General features: G+C 40.5%; 1 protein-coding gene across 3 annotated transcripts in view; it reads left to right on the top strand.

Moving 5' to 3' along the window:
* Positions 1–14,481, top strand: part of HECW2 (HECT, C2 and WW domain containing E3 ubiquitin protein ligase 2) — a 175,645-nt gene that overhangs the window by 96,066 nt on the left and 65,098 nt on the right. For 2 of the 3 annotated variants that reach the window (XM_057419924.1, XM_057419923.1), the window contains exon 3: positions 6,531–6,638. In XM_057419924.1, coding sequence (XP_057275907.1) covers positions 6,531–6,638 — 108 coding nt within the window. Of the gene's footprint in view, positions 1–710; positions 1,122–6,530; positions 6,639–14,481 lie in introns of those variants that run through there. The other variant, XM_057419926.1, reaches the window with a different exon arrangement.

Below are 14,481 nucleotides of genomic sequence, written 5' to 3'. Positions count from 1 at the left end.
CCTTGAGAGCTTGCACCTAGTGCTCCACAAGTGTGCAGTTTCATGAAGTGTGTGCTGTGAAGGACTCAATCTGCAGACCATGGATCAATTTGCAGAGATACCTTTTAAGCACCCTTTTTAGTACCCTTTTTGTTCTTGCAGTACTGGGGCAGCTTTGGCATGGTTTGGGTCCTTGCTGTAAGTTGAGGGAGTTGTAAGTCAGTGGTCAGGATCCATCAGGAGGCTTGTGAGCAGTCAGAGGATCTGGCATTGGGAGCCTTGGCACAGCTCCTGCACTAAGGTGGTATTCACCAACCTGAAAGAGGTAGAGGCACCAAAAGCAGCTCTCTGCCACCTGCTTATGCCCCCACCCAGGAGTACCCAGTGCAGAGTTATCTTGGTTTAAAGGCAGCTTCATCCCTTCTAGCTGTCACAGAGCAGTCTGGTCTTCTCTGAAATAACTGCGTTTGTGGGGAAGTCATGTGGGAGAGCGAAACACTGAGTAAACAAAATCCAGCACTCCCAGTGAGCTCCCGCTGTGCTCGCTGGTGTAGCTGCCTTGCCATCATTTCTAGGATTTAACCATCCTCCTGTTTACATCAGCCCGCCCCATGCTGAGGGCCGTGGCTGCGCTTAGGAATTCTCCCATGGAAAAGGCGAGGAAGGAAGTGGAGGGAGGATGGGGCTTCAGCATCCTGTACCCTTCAGAGGGGAGTGGCTGCAAATAGCTGGGCTTGAAGGACGTAATACTTCATGTGTTTTAACACTGGCTGCTTGAACCTAGATAAACCCTTCCTTAAAGGAGAGGAGGCAGACGTTTGTGTGTTACTGTTAGAAACTGCCAGGGAGTTTGAGAACATCCTTCTAAAACCCCTTCCTTCAAATGACAAGAGGAAGCGAGAGGGCAGATGCGCCTTGTGGAATGGAGATTATACAACAGTGCTAATGCAGAGCTCCAAACTTGAGATGCAGGGTCCAGAAGGCAACTTTTGTGGAAAATACTGCTTGTGATTTGGAACAGGGATGCTGTTTCCAGGATCCAGCCTATAAAACATTAATTTTATTTTATTCTTCAATTTGTTAATCTGTCTCAGATGGAGGAATGCAGTTTAGAATCCACAGGCATCCTTTGGAATGGACAGGTAAGGCTAGAAGGTGCAACTAAGTGTTGATCTTTAACTTAAGCAATGTACTGCATACACTAGTGCTGTCTTCCCTGAGATATATTTTGGTTCCACCAGAAAGCCTGTGAACTGTTCACAGACAGAGATGGGGAGTTCACAGAACGTAAGTTGTATGTAGTGGTGGGTAAATATTTGTTTGTACAGTAGTCACTGAAATATCTTATGTTTTATATAGGTTCACATAATGTGATTTATTATAATAATTCTTTGCAATGGAAGCTCTGCCTTGAAATTGTTAATTTACTTACTGGCTTTCCAGAAAAAGAGTGAGGCCTCAGGTGACAAAATTTATCTTCTCATTTAAATGTGTCCTGATGCAGTTTTCAATTGCTTCTAAGTGTATTTGAGTGAAATTGATCTAGTTCATTAGTTCAGTAAACTTTGTTCTGCTGTTTTAATGATTACCCATGGTTGGGTTTGGATTCTTTTAGTATTTATAGAATTAAAATTTTTAGAGGTTACCAAATTGAAAATACTGCGCAAAAGTTAGTGTTACAAACTTCACCAGTCAGTGGCTCAGAATCCACAGTAAGTACTCTTTATTAGTCTCACATCTTGGTGGAAGTCTGTTTTACTGCTTGAATGTCTGTGCTCACACCAAAAAGCAGAGTGCACTTACTGGCACCAGGACTGAGGTTTTGGAAGTCACGCAGTGAAATGTGTGTGCATCAGATTGATCAGATTTCTGTTTTGCATCCTAGAGATCTCATGATGGTTGGCTCAAAATTCAGTTACAAAATATCCTCTGATTCTGATTAACTACAAACCTGTTACTTTTAAAGGCTGAGTGAAGTGACAGAGTAAAATAGGCAAAAGATGACTATTCTCAGTAGTATGCTTATGAGAGAAATTGGAGGCAGATCCATGAATCTCAGCTTGAGACAAAGCTATTCAGAGCCTTGCTATCTACCAGCCTTCCAGCTCCTCAAATACATACTGTAAGAGAACACCTGACATTTAGACTGATGCTTTATAAGCTTCCCCAGGGTGACTACAAACACCCCTCTTGATAATTGCATGCATCACATGCATCTTCTTCAGTGCCCAAGAATTCATTAAAATTAACCTAAAATGTTAAGAAGGTCTGTATTTTCAAATTAAGAATAAACAATAAAAGCACTTCAAAAGATCTTGAATAAAACATCTTCCAGAAAGGGATAAAAAAACCCTGAGATTGGGATGTACATCCCAGAATTATGCAGTGATGTGGTGTTACAAATATGATTGATCTCTTCTGAGCCAAACTGCAAGGATTTTTCAAGAGTTGTGAATTAGAATGGCCATATATGGTAGTGAAAGATGAAAATACTAAAACTGTGTATGATTAAAACTGTTCAGTGACATTCAGAATCTGTTAAGCATCACCTTCTCCTTCTCCCTGAGCTCTGTATACAAGCATCTTTATAAATGTGTTACAGAAAAGAGTTCAGCATGTAAAAGTTTGAAGGTCTTGGATTGCTGTAGGGAGCTGTTAAATTTTTCCCTATGCACTAAGCAATCTGTGATGTTTCCACGCTAGAAGTTTGTGACTTCTGTAATTTTTTGGTATTTGAAGAATAAAAGTCCTTTGTATTCATGGAGACAAGCCTTTTTTCGCATAACAACACTACTGACCGCAGAAATGGGGACGAGAAGATAAGCATTGGTTTGCATATGATTAGTCTTTGCTCTGGGACTATAAGGCTTGCTTCAGATATTAATTGCTACCAGTTCTAGCTTTTTTAAGTGTCTTATAAAAGACGGTATCTATCTTACTTGTTTATTTACTTGTTGATTTCAGCTATGCAAGATGACTCCTAAGGTGGTGGATTTCAGTAGTTCATCTTTTTTCCTAACACAGAAATACAGAAGGCAGTCAGACACGAAGAACAAAATGTGAACTCCACAGAAGCCTCCTGACCCCTGATGTCAGACACTGATTTAGCAGGGCTTTCAAACTCCCATAATATCCTCTTGCAAAATTTGAAGTAGCAGTTTATAAACCAGATGATTCTGCTGCCATTCAGACAGGCTGGAGAAATAAGGAGCTTTGGAAATCAGCTTTGCAGCAAAAGACTTGGAAGTCCTGGGGGCCAAGTAGTTGAACAAGAGCAAACAGTGTGCCCAGGTCACTCTCAGGAAGAGCCTTAGCCAGCGGGTTAAGGGAGGTGGTTGTTTCTCTCTGTTCAGTACTGGTGAAACATCCGAGTGCTGCATCCAGCCCTGGGCCTCCAGTACAGAAAAAGCATGGGCGTATTGGAGCTTCTTATGGCTCTTACTCTTTCATGGGCATAATTTTGTTGTGAAAACCTGTTATGTAAGAATGATACCTTCTTTCATGGCACTGTTCATCCCTTTATCCAGTACTTCTTTATTGCTTTTCATGTAAGATAGCCATACTGAATTGACATATGCCAGAGGAAACTGCAGCCCATTTGCTCTCATGTCAAGGTAGTGCTGTGAACGGGGGGGGGGGGGGGGAGCTACAGTGCTGACATGGAGGGCACAGGCTGTTGGTATTACAGATGCCATTGGTAATGATGGTGAAGTCTGAAAGTGGAAAAAACTTAGTTCGGTTCCTGACTTCAGGTTTAACTGATTGCACAGCAGTTTAATAAAGAAAACATCATTACTCAGAAAGCATTTGCTTCACAGCGATTTCAAAACTGGTCAGTGTGAAGTTCCATGCAGTGATATTTTTATTACTAGCCACTTTTCATTGTAGAACGTGTCTCACATACATTCATTTGTGCAGGGTTGCAGCTCTAAGAAATGTATGTATTATTTTGTGCCTAAGAATTATTGAGGACAGAAAGATACTGTGCAACTTGCATGGTTTTATTTCAGAAGTGTAGACTCAGTGGACAAGATACCAATGCAGTAAGACAGTATTTTGTTGCATATTTTATGTTCTGGGAAGAGATATTTATATCTACTCTTTGGCCCAGATTCTGGAATAGCTGCCAGTTTCACAAACAGTAACAATTATGTGCTAAAAGGGGAGCTGAACTTCTCAGAATTGAGGTTCCCTATGGAATATATATATATGTATATATATAGCATGTGTGTGTATATACACATGTGCATACATATATATGTTTTGGGGGAGAGGAGGGATGAGGTTGTGGTGACGCTGCTTTTTGTGCTATCAAACACTTTTTTGTTTTGATTTGGTTTTTGGTTTTGATTTTGCACAGCTTAACCTTACTGAGACTATCACTGTTAACTTTTTATTGCTATGTTGATAAGTAAATTCCAGCAACATGGTGTACTTCAATGTTTTTCATGTTTTTTTTGTTTCTTTTCTGTTCAGTTTCTCTTTTTAAAGTCCATGTACTGTGGTTCAAAGTTATTTTTCCATATGCATTAGTAATGTTATTTTCCCCCCCTCTGTGAATTGATAACCAAATCTGTTTCAGAAGAAAACCAAAGCCATCCAGAATAAATTCTGTAATTTGAGTCCATTACTGACAGGCAGTGGTCTGTCAGCATTTATCATGCCTCTGTCTGCACCACCTTCTGTTGCAATGGCAGCGTGCCTGTGGACAGAGTATCAATGATTTAGGCTTCATTGCTGCAAAGGAGACTGTTCCTTCAGGAAAGGGCTTAAAATCAAGGCACTTCCGTAAGTGTTGGATTTTATTAGATAAGGTGTAAGAAAATGTTCTCATTTCTTGTAAATGTCAGCTCAGAATTCAAGACTCTGTTCATTTAGGACTTCTTCTGATAGCCCTGTGAAAACTACCATTGACTTTACGTAGTTCCTGGCTTTTAGAAACACAAAGAACAATTTATTGTACTTTAATGTTGGACATCCCACTGTTAAAGGCATATTTCATTGCTTCAGATTCCTTTATTTGTTTAATAAGCTAAGAATAAAAAAGGTAATGTTTCTAGTTACAACACACCAAGTAGCTGTCCTGCTTAGAATTATGAACAGGCTCTTCTCCAATTGATTAAATACAGAAATTCAGAAATTGGGAATAACATGTTAGGGGAGGTGGGGCTTTTTTGTCATACAGTACACCTTTATTTACCTAGATGTAATGAGAGCACTGAATAATTTAAAACTATCTGTTTCAGGTAACTGTGGAACTCTTAAATCTGCTCGCTTTTGGTAGCAGTGCTTGGGGGTTTGGATAACCACATTTTTATGGTGGACCAAAATAGGCACTAATGTAGATTTGCTGCAAATTAAGCTATATCTCATGGCTTCCCAGAGTTCTGCTATGGAAGACAATAGTGGGGCTTTGGGTTAGGAGAATAAAGAAGTAAATAAATAAGTCAGCAGTGTATTGTTTCAGTTAGAGCGCCATTGTAAACCACATAGAGTTGGGGTATTTTTAACTTTAAGGGATATCAGCTACCACTGGAAAGAATTTGAATGCTGTATTTGAGGCCACAGGTATAATTGTCTAGGTAAGAAACAGCTGCCTAAATGCACTTGTAAAACATTTAGGCTTAATTTAGCATAAAGGACTTCTCTGTGTAAATGAGTTAAGTTGGATTTATGTTGGCTTCCTCTGTGAGATCGTAACTAGCCTTTGTGCCCTTTCAGACAGCTGTTCACTCTGATTTTCTGTCATTCCTACAGTGTTCTGGGTGCCTGAATACAAGCTGGTGAATGAAAAATAAACCGCGAGACCTGTGTTTGTTACCGTTAGGACCAAAAGTTTAGTTCAAGAGAGGAAAATACTGATACTGCGAAGCTGATCTGCAGATACTTACTGTTTGTTTCTCCATTCTCTTTTGAATGTATTCTGGTGAATCTCTTTTGTATGCCTGCTTAGTAAGTGACTGGTCTGCACTTTGATCCTGTAACTCAACTTCACTGATAAGGAATAATACTGTACCTGTCAGAAGACTGAAAGTGTCAGGTATTTTGGTGTATGTATAAGAATATTCTTACTAGTTTCTGAAGCATAGGATATTAAAAACTGAAGCAAGTCTTGATACCTCTAGTTGCAATTCTGTACTCCTAGCTAGGGAATGAATGTTAGATTTTCACATTGCAGAGCAGCACCACTGTAGAAAACAGTAGGTAAACTCTGTGATGAAGTTTCAGTGAGCTCTCTGCTCCCAACAGCCTCTCTGTTGGGTAAGGGAAGTTTTGGAATTTAATACCTTACCTTGGCAGGTCATCTCTTACAGGAAACCATATGTTTACTTTGGCTGTATGTATGCCTGCTCACTCTGCATAAATTGATCCAACTAAAAACCATGAAAGAAAGTCCATTTATCTTTTGCCAGTTATTCTGATTCTTTTTAAATTTAATTTCTTTTTAATGCAAGTAATTTTTTGTATCTGAGTCTCTTGCAACAGAAAACTGAGAAAACTGCTCTCATAAATGCTGTTGATACTACAGATACTTTCATTTCCTCTTTCAGATGAGAACTCTCCAGCCAATTTCTGGGATTCCAAGAATCGGGGAGTGACCGGCACACAAAAAGGACAAATTGTATGGCGAATTGAACCTGGCCCCTATTTTATGGAATGTGAGTACCTATTTTTCCAATGCATATCAAAAGGCAAGCATGCTTTTGTGTCAAGCCAAGTCAACAGGATGGCATTTGATACCCATTTCTTCAATCCCTCTGATAAACAAAAGGGTTTGGTCATATTGCTCTAAGGGCAGCATTTTCCAGTGCATTTGCTGGTTGTTACAAAAATGGAGTTGAGCTTAGATGTACATTTATATTCTAGGGTGTCATGGTTTAACCCCGGCTTTTAACTAAGTACCACATAGCTGCTTGCTCACTTCTTCTCTGCCTTCCTGATAGGATAGGCAGGAGAATTAGAAAAAGGTAAAACCTGTGGGTTGAGATGAGAACAGTTTAATAACTGAAATAGAGTAAAATATAATAAAAACAACAGTAGTAATGAAAAGAGAGATAACAGAGAGAGAGAAGCCCCAGAAAGACAAGTGATGTACAATATAATTGCTCACCACCCACTGACCCATACCGAGCCTGACCCAAGAAGCAACTGGTGGTTCCCAACCCACTCCTCGCAGTTTATATATACTGAGCATGATGTGCTGTAGTATTAACTGTATACCAGGTGAAACTAGAACATAGGGATATTCTTAGTGTTCTTCAGTTTAAGGGAGGAAGAAATTGCCTTTTTCAATGCCATACAGTATATACACATTGAAAGATGAAGTCCCTTCCCAAGAAGGTTAACATTTCAGCTGGACAAACATTGATAGTAAATGCACTTGAAGGACATTGTAATAAGATAGTAGTGCTTGCTTGTTAGTATGAAGGTTAGATTTGTCTCTAGGAAATGCCAGTCTCTTGTCCAGTTGCACCAGGATTTCTCAGCTAAAGTTTTGTTGTGCTGGGAAATCCACTAGGCAGTTTGGAAATACCAGACCTTTATGTGACTGGAAGAAAAAGGCTTCAGCTGAACTCCGTAAGGAGTATTGGTAGCCAAGCTTTAAACCAGATGCTCCGCCACTTCCTTAGTTACCAGGATTTATAGGAAGCTAAGCCACTCTGCTGTGTGCCTTTCGTTTGCTTGGTTTGGTTTGGTTTTTTGCTCTTTGATGAAAAGGAGCTATCTTACCATCTAAAGTGTATGACTCCCTAAAGAAATTGACTTTTTTAATCCCAAGGTGTTATGTCTGAGCTTGCTGGAAACTCTGATATACCAAGCATCAAAGTGGCAATCAGTCCCAAAAGAGCTGTGAGCTGCTCTACCACCTGTTTAGCCTCACAGCAGTGAATCCTCCCTCACAAATAAATAAGTAGAAATACTCCCACTCTGTTACTTCACTGTACACTGCAGGGCTGCTAACTGTAGGTCTTGGCAGGAATTTTTATTCTAATTAAATGACATAACAGCAGTACATGTATTTCAAGAGGTGTTGTGTACCCTGTACTATAAATACTTATGAAAACTTCTTATTTCTAGAACTCATCATTGAATCCTGCCAAGTTTTTAATAGGATAAAATTAAATCCAATTTCAGGAGTTCATTACAGGAAAAATGATTGAACTGACGATAAAGATCAAGAAGAATAATAAACATCAAGATAATTAACTTTCCTGGAGCCAAAGACAGTTGTATATCAAAGCAGATTAAAATAATGTTAGGAGAGTTCATTGCCTCGTCTTTCTTCTACATATACTCTGTTAGTATTGTTACCAATATGAGCAGTTTGACTTCAAGGATGTTTAGATCTTTTAGCCAGTTACGTGTTGCTCCATGATGCCATGATGTATGGAGATGAAGCTCTTGAGTTCATGTGGTAGCCTAGGCTAATGCTTCAAGAACCTGTAGTTTTGACTTAAAATCGGTTGCAACTGACTTTGCATTTTGCAGCCAGCTGATAGAATGCAGGAAATATGTTCTTTGGTTGTGGTTAGCTTTACTGATGAACAGCTCTGCTGCCATACAATGAACTAGAGACAAGCAATTAGCAGCAGCTGAGAACTGTCAAAAGGAATGTTTATGAGCATCTGTTGCTATAGCACATAGTATGGCAGATAAATATGTCACCAGTGACACCTGTATTTCTAGTGAGACATCAAAAATTACACTGAAATACTTGACTGAATTTCTGATTCCACTTTTTAAACTAGAAGCTCTACAGATAACACGACCTTGTTTGCTCAGCAATGTTTTTTCTTGTAGCTTATAGGTGTTGAAGCACCTCTGATAGAGGCAGCTGCTCTTTTTCTTTCTTTCTTTTTTATCCCTCAGATCACTAAATCACAGCCCAGGCACAGGCAGCAGGTGGCTGTGCAGTTCAGGTGCAACCACAGTGTTACTGCCTCTGCCTCCCTGCTATGGACTGGGGCACCTCCCACAAGACCAGGATACTGAAGGCTTCATCCAACCTGGCCTTGAACACTGCCAGGGTTGGAGCACATATATACCTGATTGTTGAACTTAAGATATCTCTTATGTTTAATCTGACATTATTTTCCAACTTTGGAAAGAACTCTACAGTTGTAGATTTCTTGTGCTTAGAAATACCTTTGATAAGAGGCAGAATTTATCAGATGCAGGTCATAGAGGTTTGTCATATTCACTCCTCAGTAATGACATGCAGCAGACCAGTAGCAATGTGACTATGCTCCTCTGTGAATGAAAGAAGACAGTGGAGAGCAATCCCAGATTCAGCAGCAATGTCCCTGAATTTGTGAAGTAGCATCTCCAGTAAGAGAGAACAATGTCTGGGGGACTTGTATGGACAAAATGGATCAATCTAAATTCATTTGGAGACTAAGCACAGCGTAGGAATGCTGGTTGCATCCAGCCTCCTGCTCTATCTGGCACTTGACCTGGTCAGCTGTGGTTTGTAAAGCACAGTATTGAAAACCTTCAAGGACAGAGATTTCACAGATGCTGTAGGTAACCTTTTCCAGTGCTGCAGTATTATTCCAGCTGAAAAGGCTTTTCTGGCACACCGTCTGAATGGCAATGCTTAAATCTGGAGCCATTGCCATTGCCCCTTTTAAAATCTTCTGATAGAACTGGAAAGAACTGAGTTTCTAATATTTGTCTTGCCTTAACCTCTTCTTCACCAGACTAAGCAAGACCAGCTCCTTCAGCCTCTTCTCATAGGTCACATTTTCTCCATTCCATCTTTCTAGCCCTCTGCTGTCACCTCTTCATTCTCTCCATGCTCTTGAAGCTAGGGACCCAAAACTAGGCACAGTATTCCTCACCAGCACCAAGTAGAGGGGGACAGTAACTTCCATCTCTCTGCTGGTCACACTTCTTGTAATGTAGCCTGTGAGGTGGTTTGTTGTATTAGCGATGAGAACACGCGTTCAGCTTGGTGTCCATCCTGAGGCCATTTCCTTTTCATCTTGCAGCCTGTCCAGAGGCCATAGTGATGCACAGGGTCCTTCCACCCCTGGTGCAGAGACTTGCAAGTCTTCTACTTGAACTTGATGACATTACTTTTGACCCAGTCTTCTGTCGCTTGTGCTCTGATGTGTAGAGAAGCTCCAGCAGGTAATGGTAAGCTAGGTATATAACTGAGTTAGAGCTGGGCTTATGTCACTGCAGGATTTTCAGGCTTGGAGTTGTTTCATGGTTGGAGCGCAGACAGTGCTTAGTTGCCACTGCCTCTATACTGCTGTACCTACATGACTGGTAGGCTCCCTGCTCTACCTATACACAAGGAGAGGAGGGGGATGTTTGCTGCAAACCTGAGAAGCCTTGAACCAGCTCTGACAATGAGAACTGAAGATGCTTCTTAACACTTACGGTGTAACTACATTAATCCTTTAGGTTTTTTATAGTCAGAACTGGCCTGAAGTTGCCTACTTTTTTGGCAAGGAAAGGAACAGACGTTACTAATGTTGAATGATGAGATCAGGCAGCGTGCATACTACCCCAAAGACTATGGTTGTGTTTTTTCTCTAGCAGTCTCAAAGCTTAGGGACGTTACATGTCTTTTCGCCAGTAATGTAACATCTCCGTAGGGCGAAGTGCAGAGGCTCATAAGCTCACTACCAAGCCATATGCAAGTGAATCTCATGCAGAAGGAGTATTTCCAATTTAATTGCATTAATGTTAATCAGTGGGAGTCAGCTGGATTTGGCCTCAGATTCCTTCTGCAATCCTCAGATTTGTATTTTTTAAGAAAAGCATCTTATGGCCTTAATTTGGGGAGGTGTATTTCCATGAGCATAATTGTAAACTTACTGAGCTTCACTGAGGATTGTGGAATTTATGCTTATGTTTTAAGGCAGGCCTTGGATTAATGTTTTTCTGATTTTTATATTACTGTATATCCTTAGTTTTGAAACTCAATTTTCCCATCATTCCATTTATTCTTAAAATCCCTCCCTATGGATTCAGCATCTCCTATTTCCCAACTAACATGTAAAGGCACAGTTTGCCATCTGTTCTATTCAGATCAAGCAACCTGCAGAAAAAAGGGCAGGGAGAGTCTCATCACCTTCCTACTAAAACCAGACAGTAATTCCCCACAAAGCACCCAAAATTAGCAAAACAAGGATGATCAAAGAAAACTCTTACTTGCTTTAGACAAAAATCAACACCAGATCAATCTATGAACTCTGCCCTGGGAAAGGAGAATCAAAGGAATCAAAATGAATTTAATGTATTCCAGAAGTACAAGAAGGATCTGAGTGACTGAGGAAAGGGAAGGGGGGGGCGAAGCATATGCAAAGGAGAAGGAAAATGCTTCCAAAATACAAAGTCCAGCTCACCATCAGGAATGGCTGCTGTCCTTAAGCTGTCACCTCGAGACAAAGTGAGTGGCTCTGAAATGCAGAGCCAACCAGTATGGAGGCATACATACAGAATGTATGTTTCCCTACAGAAGGAGCAAAAGTGCCATGTAAGCATGAAAGAGAACACAGTCATTGTAGAGATTCAAGAAGGTGAATTTGAGCATCACTATGCCCAAGATGTTGTTTCCTTACTCACATAGTAGAGGTGGCTTTAAAACATCCTGTTCTGAGCCTTGATAAAATGTGGAGGAAGGAAAACAATGACTCATTAGACGGCTCCCTCAAGTTGTTTGCTGTGTAAACTGCAGAAGGATTGCTAAATGTGGCCGTAGCAGTACAGTTTTCATCCTGCTTTGGTAAAAGGAAAGAACAGGTTGTTCAGGGGGTATTATTCTGAACAGGCTGCAATAATGTGAAGTTGCAACACTGCTTCATGCTTTCGCATTTTGTATGGTCATCTCATATATACCATGGCATAAGACTGTTCAGGTCCTTAAGTACACCAGGGCCTTTAGTCTCTGATGCAGCAGAGGCTGCAACTGACTCAGGAGTGATTTTTAGATAGCAGAGTGTTTCTCTGGCTGTAGCAGTCTGAGCTTGATACGGCAGGGTTTCCCTTTGGGGCATCATGGTGGAACAGAGATGGTGGTACTCCTTATGGAAAACAGAGCTAGCAGAAAGATAGATTGAAATAATCCATGGAAAGGCTGGTGATAGAAAAAGCATGTGAAAGGAAGCTTGAATTTTATGAAGACTAGCTGATAAAAGCTGCTGCTCGTTTATAAACCGCAGCTTCCAAGTCAGTTTTCTGCAATATGGGGAAGGACAGATCATGTTGGGGGTGTACTGGGAGGGAGATTCAGTACAGTATAGTCATTGTCACACAACAGGTAATTGGTGCTTATGCACTTCATATGCAGAGTCCCCAGAAGGTAAAAGCTGTATGTGTTCCAGTAGTTAAAATGGGCCAGGGGCTGTTTTCTGCTGCTGGGAGCAAGTTACAGAGTGTGGCTTGCCCCTGTGCAGCCAACCCTTCCCCTGTATCAGGACCCTTCCCCTCTATCAGGAATACATGGTCAGTGTTCAGCATATTGGATGGTCGTGTGCTCTTGAGTTCCTACCATGGTCCTGCCTGGTTTATTGGTACAGGCACAGGCCAAGATCCTCCTGAATGTATGGGACTTGTATTTGTAAGTTATAGCCTTGGTCCCGTGAGTATTAATTATCCTATCAGCAAGAAACACCTTAATCTACTCTACATATAGTGCAATGTCTTTGTTGTTATTTATGATAGTTGATATAATAGTCATTATTGTGAGTAGAAGAAAAATGTATTGATTTGCATGTATTTTCTTTACCAGTGCCATGGTTTCATGTCTTGAGCAGTAATCCATAGTGGCAGCTGTTGGGATTCATCCAGAGACTGCCAGTCTTGTCACATCAATCACTGTGGCTAAATTACCTCTGGTGCCACACCGTGATGCTTGGGTGCAGTGACTGTGTAGATGCTGTCAGTTTTGTACTTAAACCCTTGGGCTAGTAGCATAAGCAGACTATGAGGGGTATTCAGAAAATGTGGTAAGATACAAATTTGATTACACTGGAATTATGTGACAAGCGAGGTTTTGTGTGGAGTTCTCCATATTCAGCCTCTATTTCCAGGAAATCATAACTTTGCAAAAGTAGTGTATTGAGACTGAAAAAAACTTTGTAGCTAGCACAGTGCACTTTCAGCTCCCTTTTTTGTTAAAGAAGGTAATAGATATTGAAGAAAAAAGTTACGAGTTTAATGATTGAAATTAATGGTGCCTTTAGCTTTTAAGGGTGGCCCTAGCACGGAGGTTTTGTTACTAGAGATATGAGCACAGTTTGGTATTTTTAGTGGTTTTTACCAAAATGGACAATGTTAATGGATGTTCTGTCAACATAATTCATTACTTGTATTCAGTCTTTATATATTTTGACCACTTAAATTAAACTTTATAAAGGTCATGGTTTTCTTGTATGAGATTGTTCTGAGCCTGGAACACTTGCCTGTGTAGTACCCTGCAACCAGTGCCTTTTCAGTGGTCTGTCTGGGGACCCATGGTTATTGTCTCTACCCTATTTATAAACACATTCACTGAGTTAGAAATACTTCTTATTATTCTTCTGCTATTTATATCTGTTGTCTCATAACAGCTGGTTTTGAGTATCACAGATAACTGAAACAGGATCAGGTTTGTATTTTTCACATTTGTGACAAGCCTCGTTAACTTCCTTAACCATATAATACTCCTGGTGTTTTGTTTTAAAGGTTAGATTATAATTAAATGCTTTGCCAAACTGGAATATAATAGGCAATGCTCGTGATTGTAAGTAGGAATGTCTCAGAGCGACAGCAAAGTGAGCGAGGCTGGCATGGATAGGTAGGCTTCGTTATCTGAACAACCATTTGTCCAAGTAGTTTCCGTTGAAGCAGGTTAGATGAAAAGAGACCACTGGGACATAAACATTTTCTCTTACTGATTCTGTTTTACCTAAAAAGCTTTCTGTAAGTCTGCTTAAGTCCCTTTGTAAGTGTTTGTTGGTTGGATTTTTTTATCATTACTTCTGTAAAATAAACTCTATGATATACCTGCTGTGAGAGATGGCAAGTACCTGGAGGCAGCCAGCTTTTGCACTTGTGTTCTGCTGCTGTGATTGCTACTTCCCAGTAGGAAGTAATCAGAAAGGTACGTGGTTAAAGTGATGCAGAGAATAGAATGCTAAATGCCTGAACAAAAAGGGTTCACCAAACTGTCATGCTAAGGGAAAGAAATTCAGCTGGCAGGACATGCAGAGCAGTTCTAAATTCCTGAAGTTGTTTATGAGGTGTTCGGGTTGAGCTGGGCAAAATTAGGGTTTAGCCCACTGCCTTTTCCCTAGGTTGCATCTCCCTTTGTAGCTTTGTAAAGCCTGAATGTGAGTAAATTAGTTTGTTCTAAAGACAGAGTTTTCTTAAATACGTTTACAGAACAAGCTCTCGAACTTTTTCAGATGAGTTTGTGATGTCAGGATTTTCCTCATTGAATGTTGGAGGGCATATGGTTATGTCTGCAGGGTGCCATGGATTCAGCCTGAGTAACTTCTGGTGTCT

Source organism: Pezoporus wallicus, unplaced genomic scaffold (genome assembly GCF_028554395.1).
Source record: "Pezoporus wallicus isolate ANWC-B61680 ecotype Strahan unplaced genomic scaffold, APGP_CSIRO_Pwel_v1 contig_4710, whole genome shotgun sequence".
NCBI classification, from domain to species: domain Eukaryota; kingdom Metazoa; phylum Chordata; class Aves; order Psittaciformes; family Psittacidae; genus Pezoporus; species Pezoporus wallicus.
Note: the sequence above shows the minus strand (reverse complement) of the source record. Positions and strands in the feature narration are given on the sequence as shown.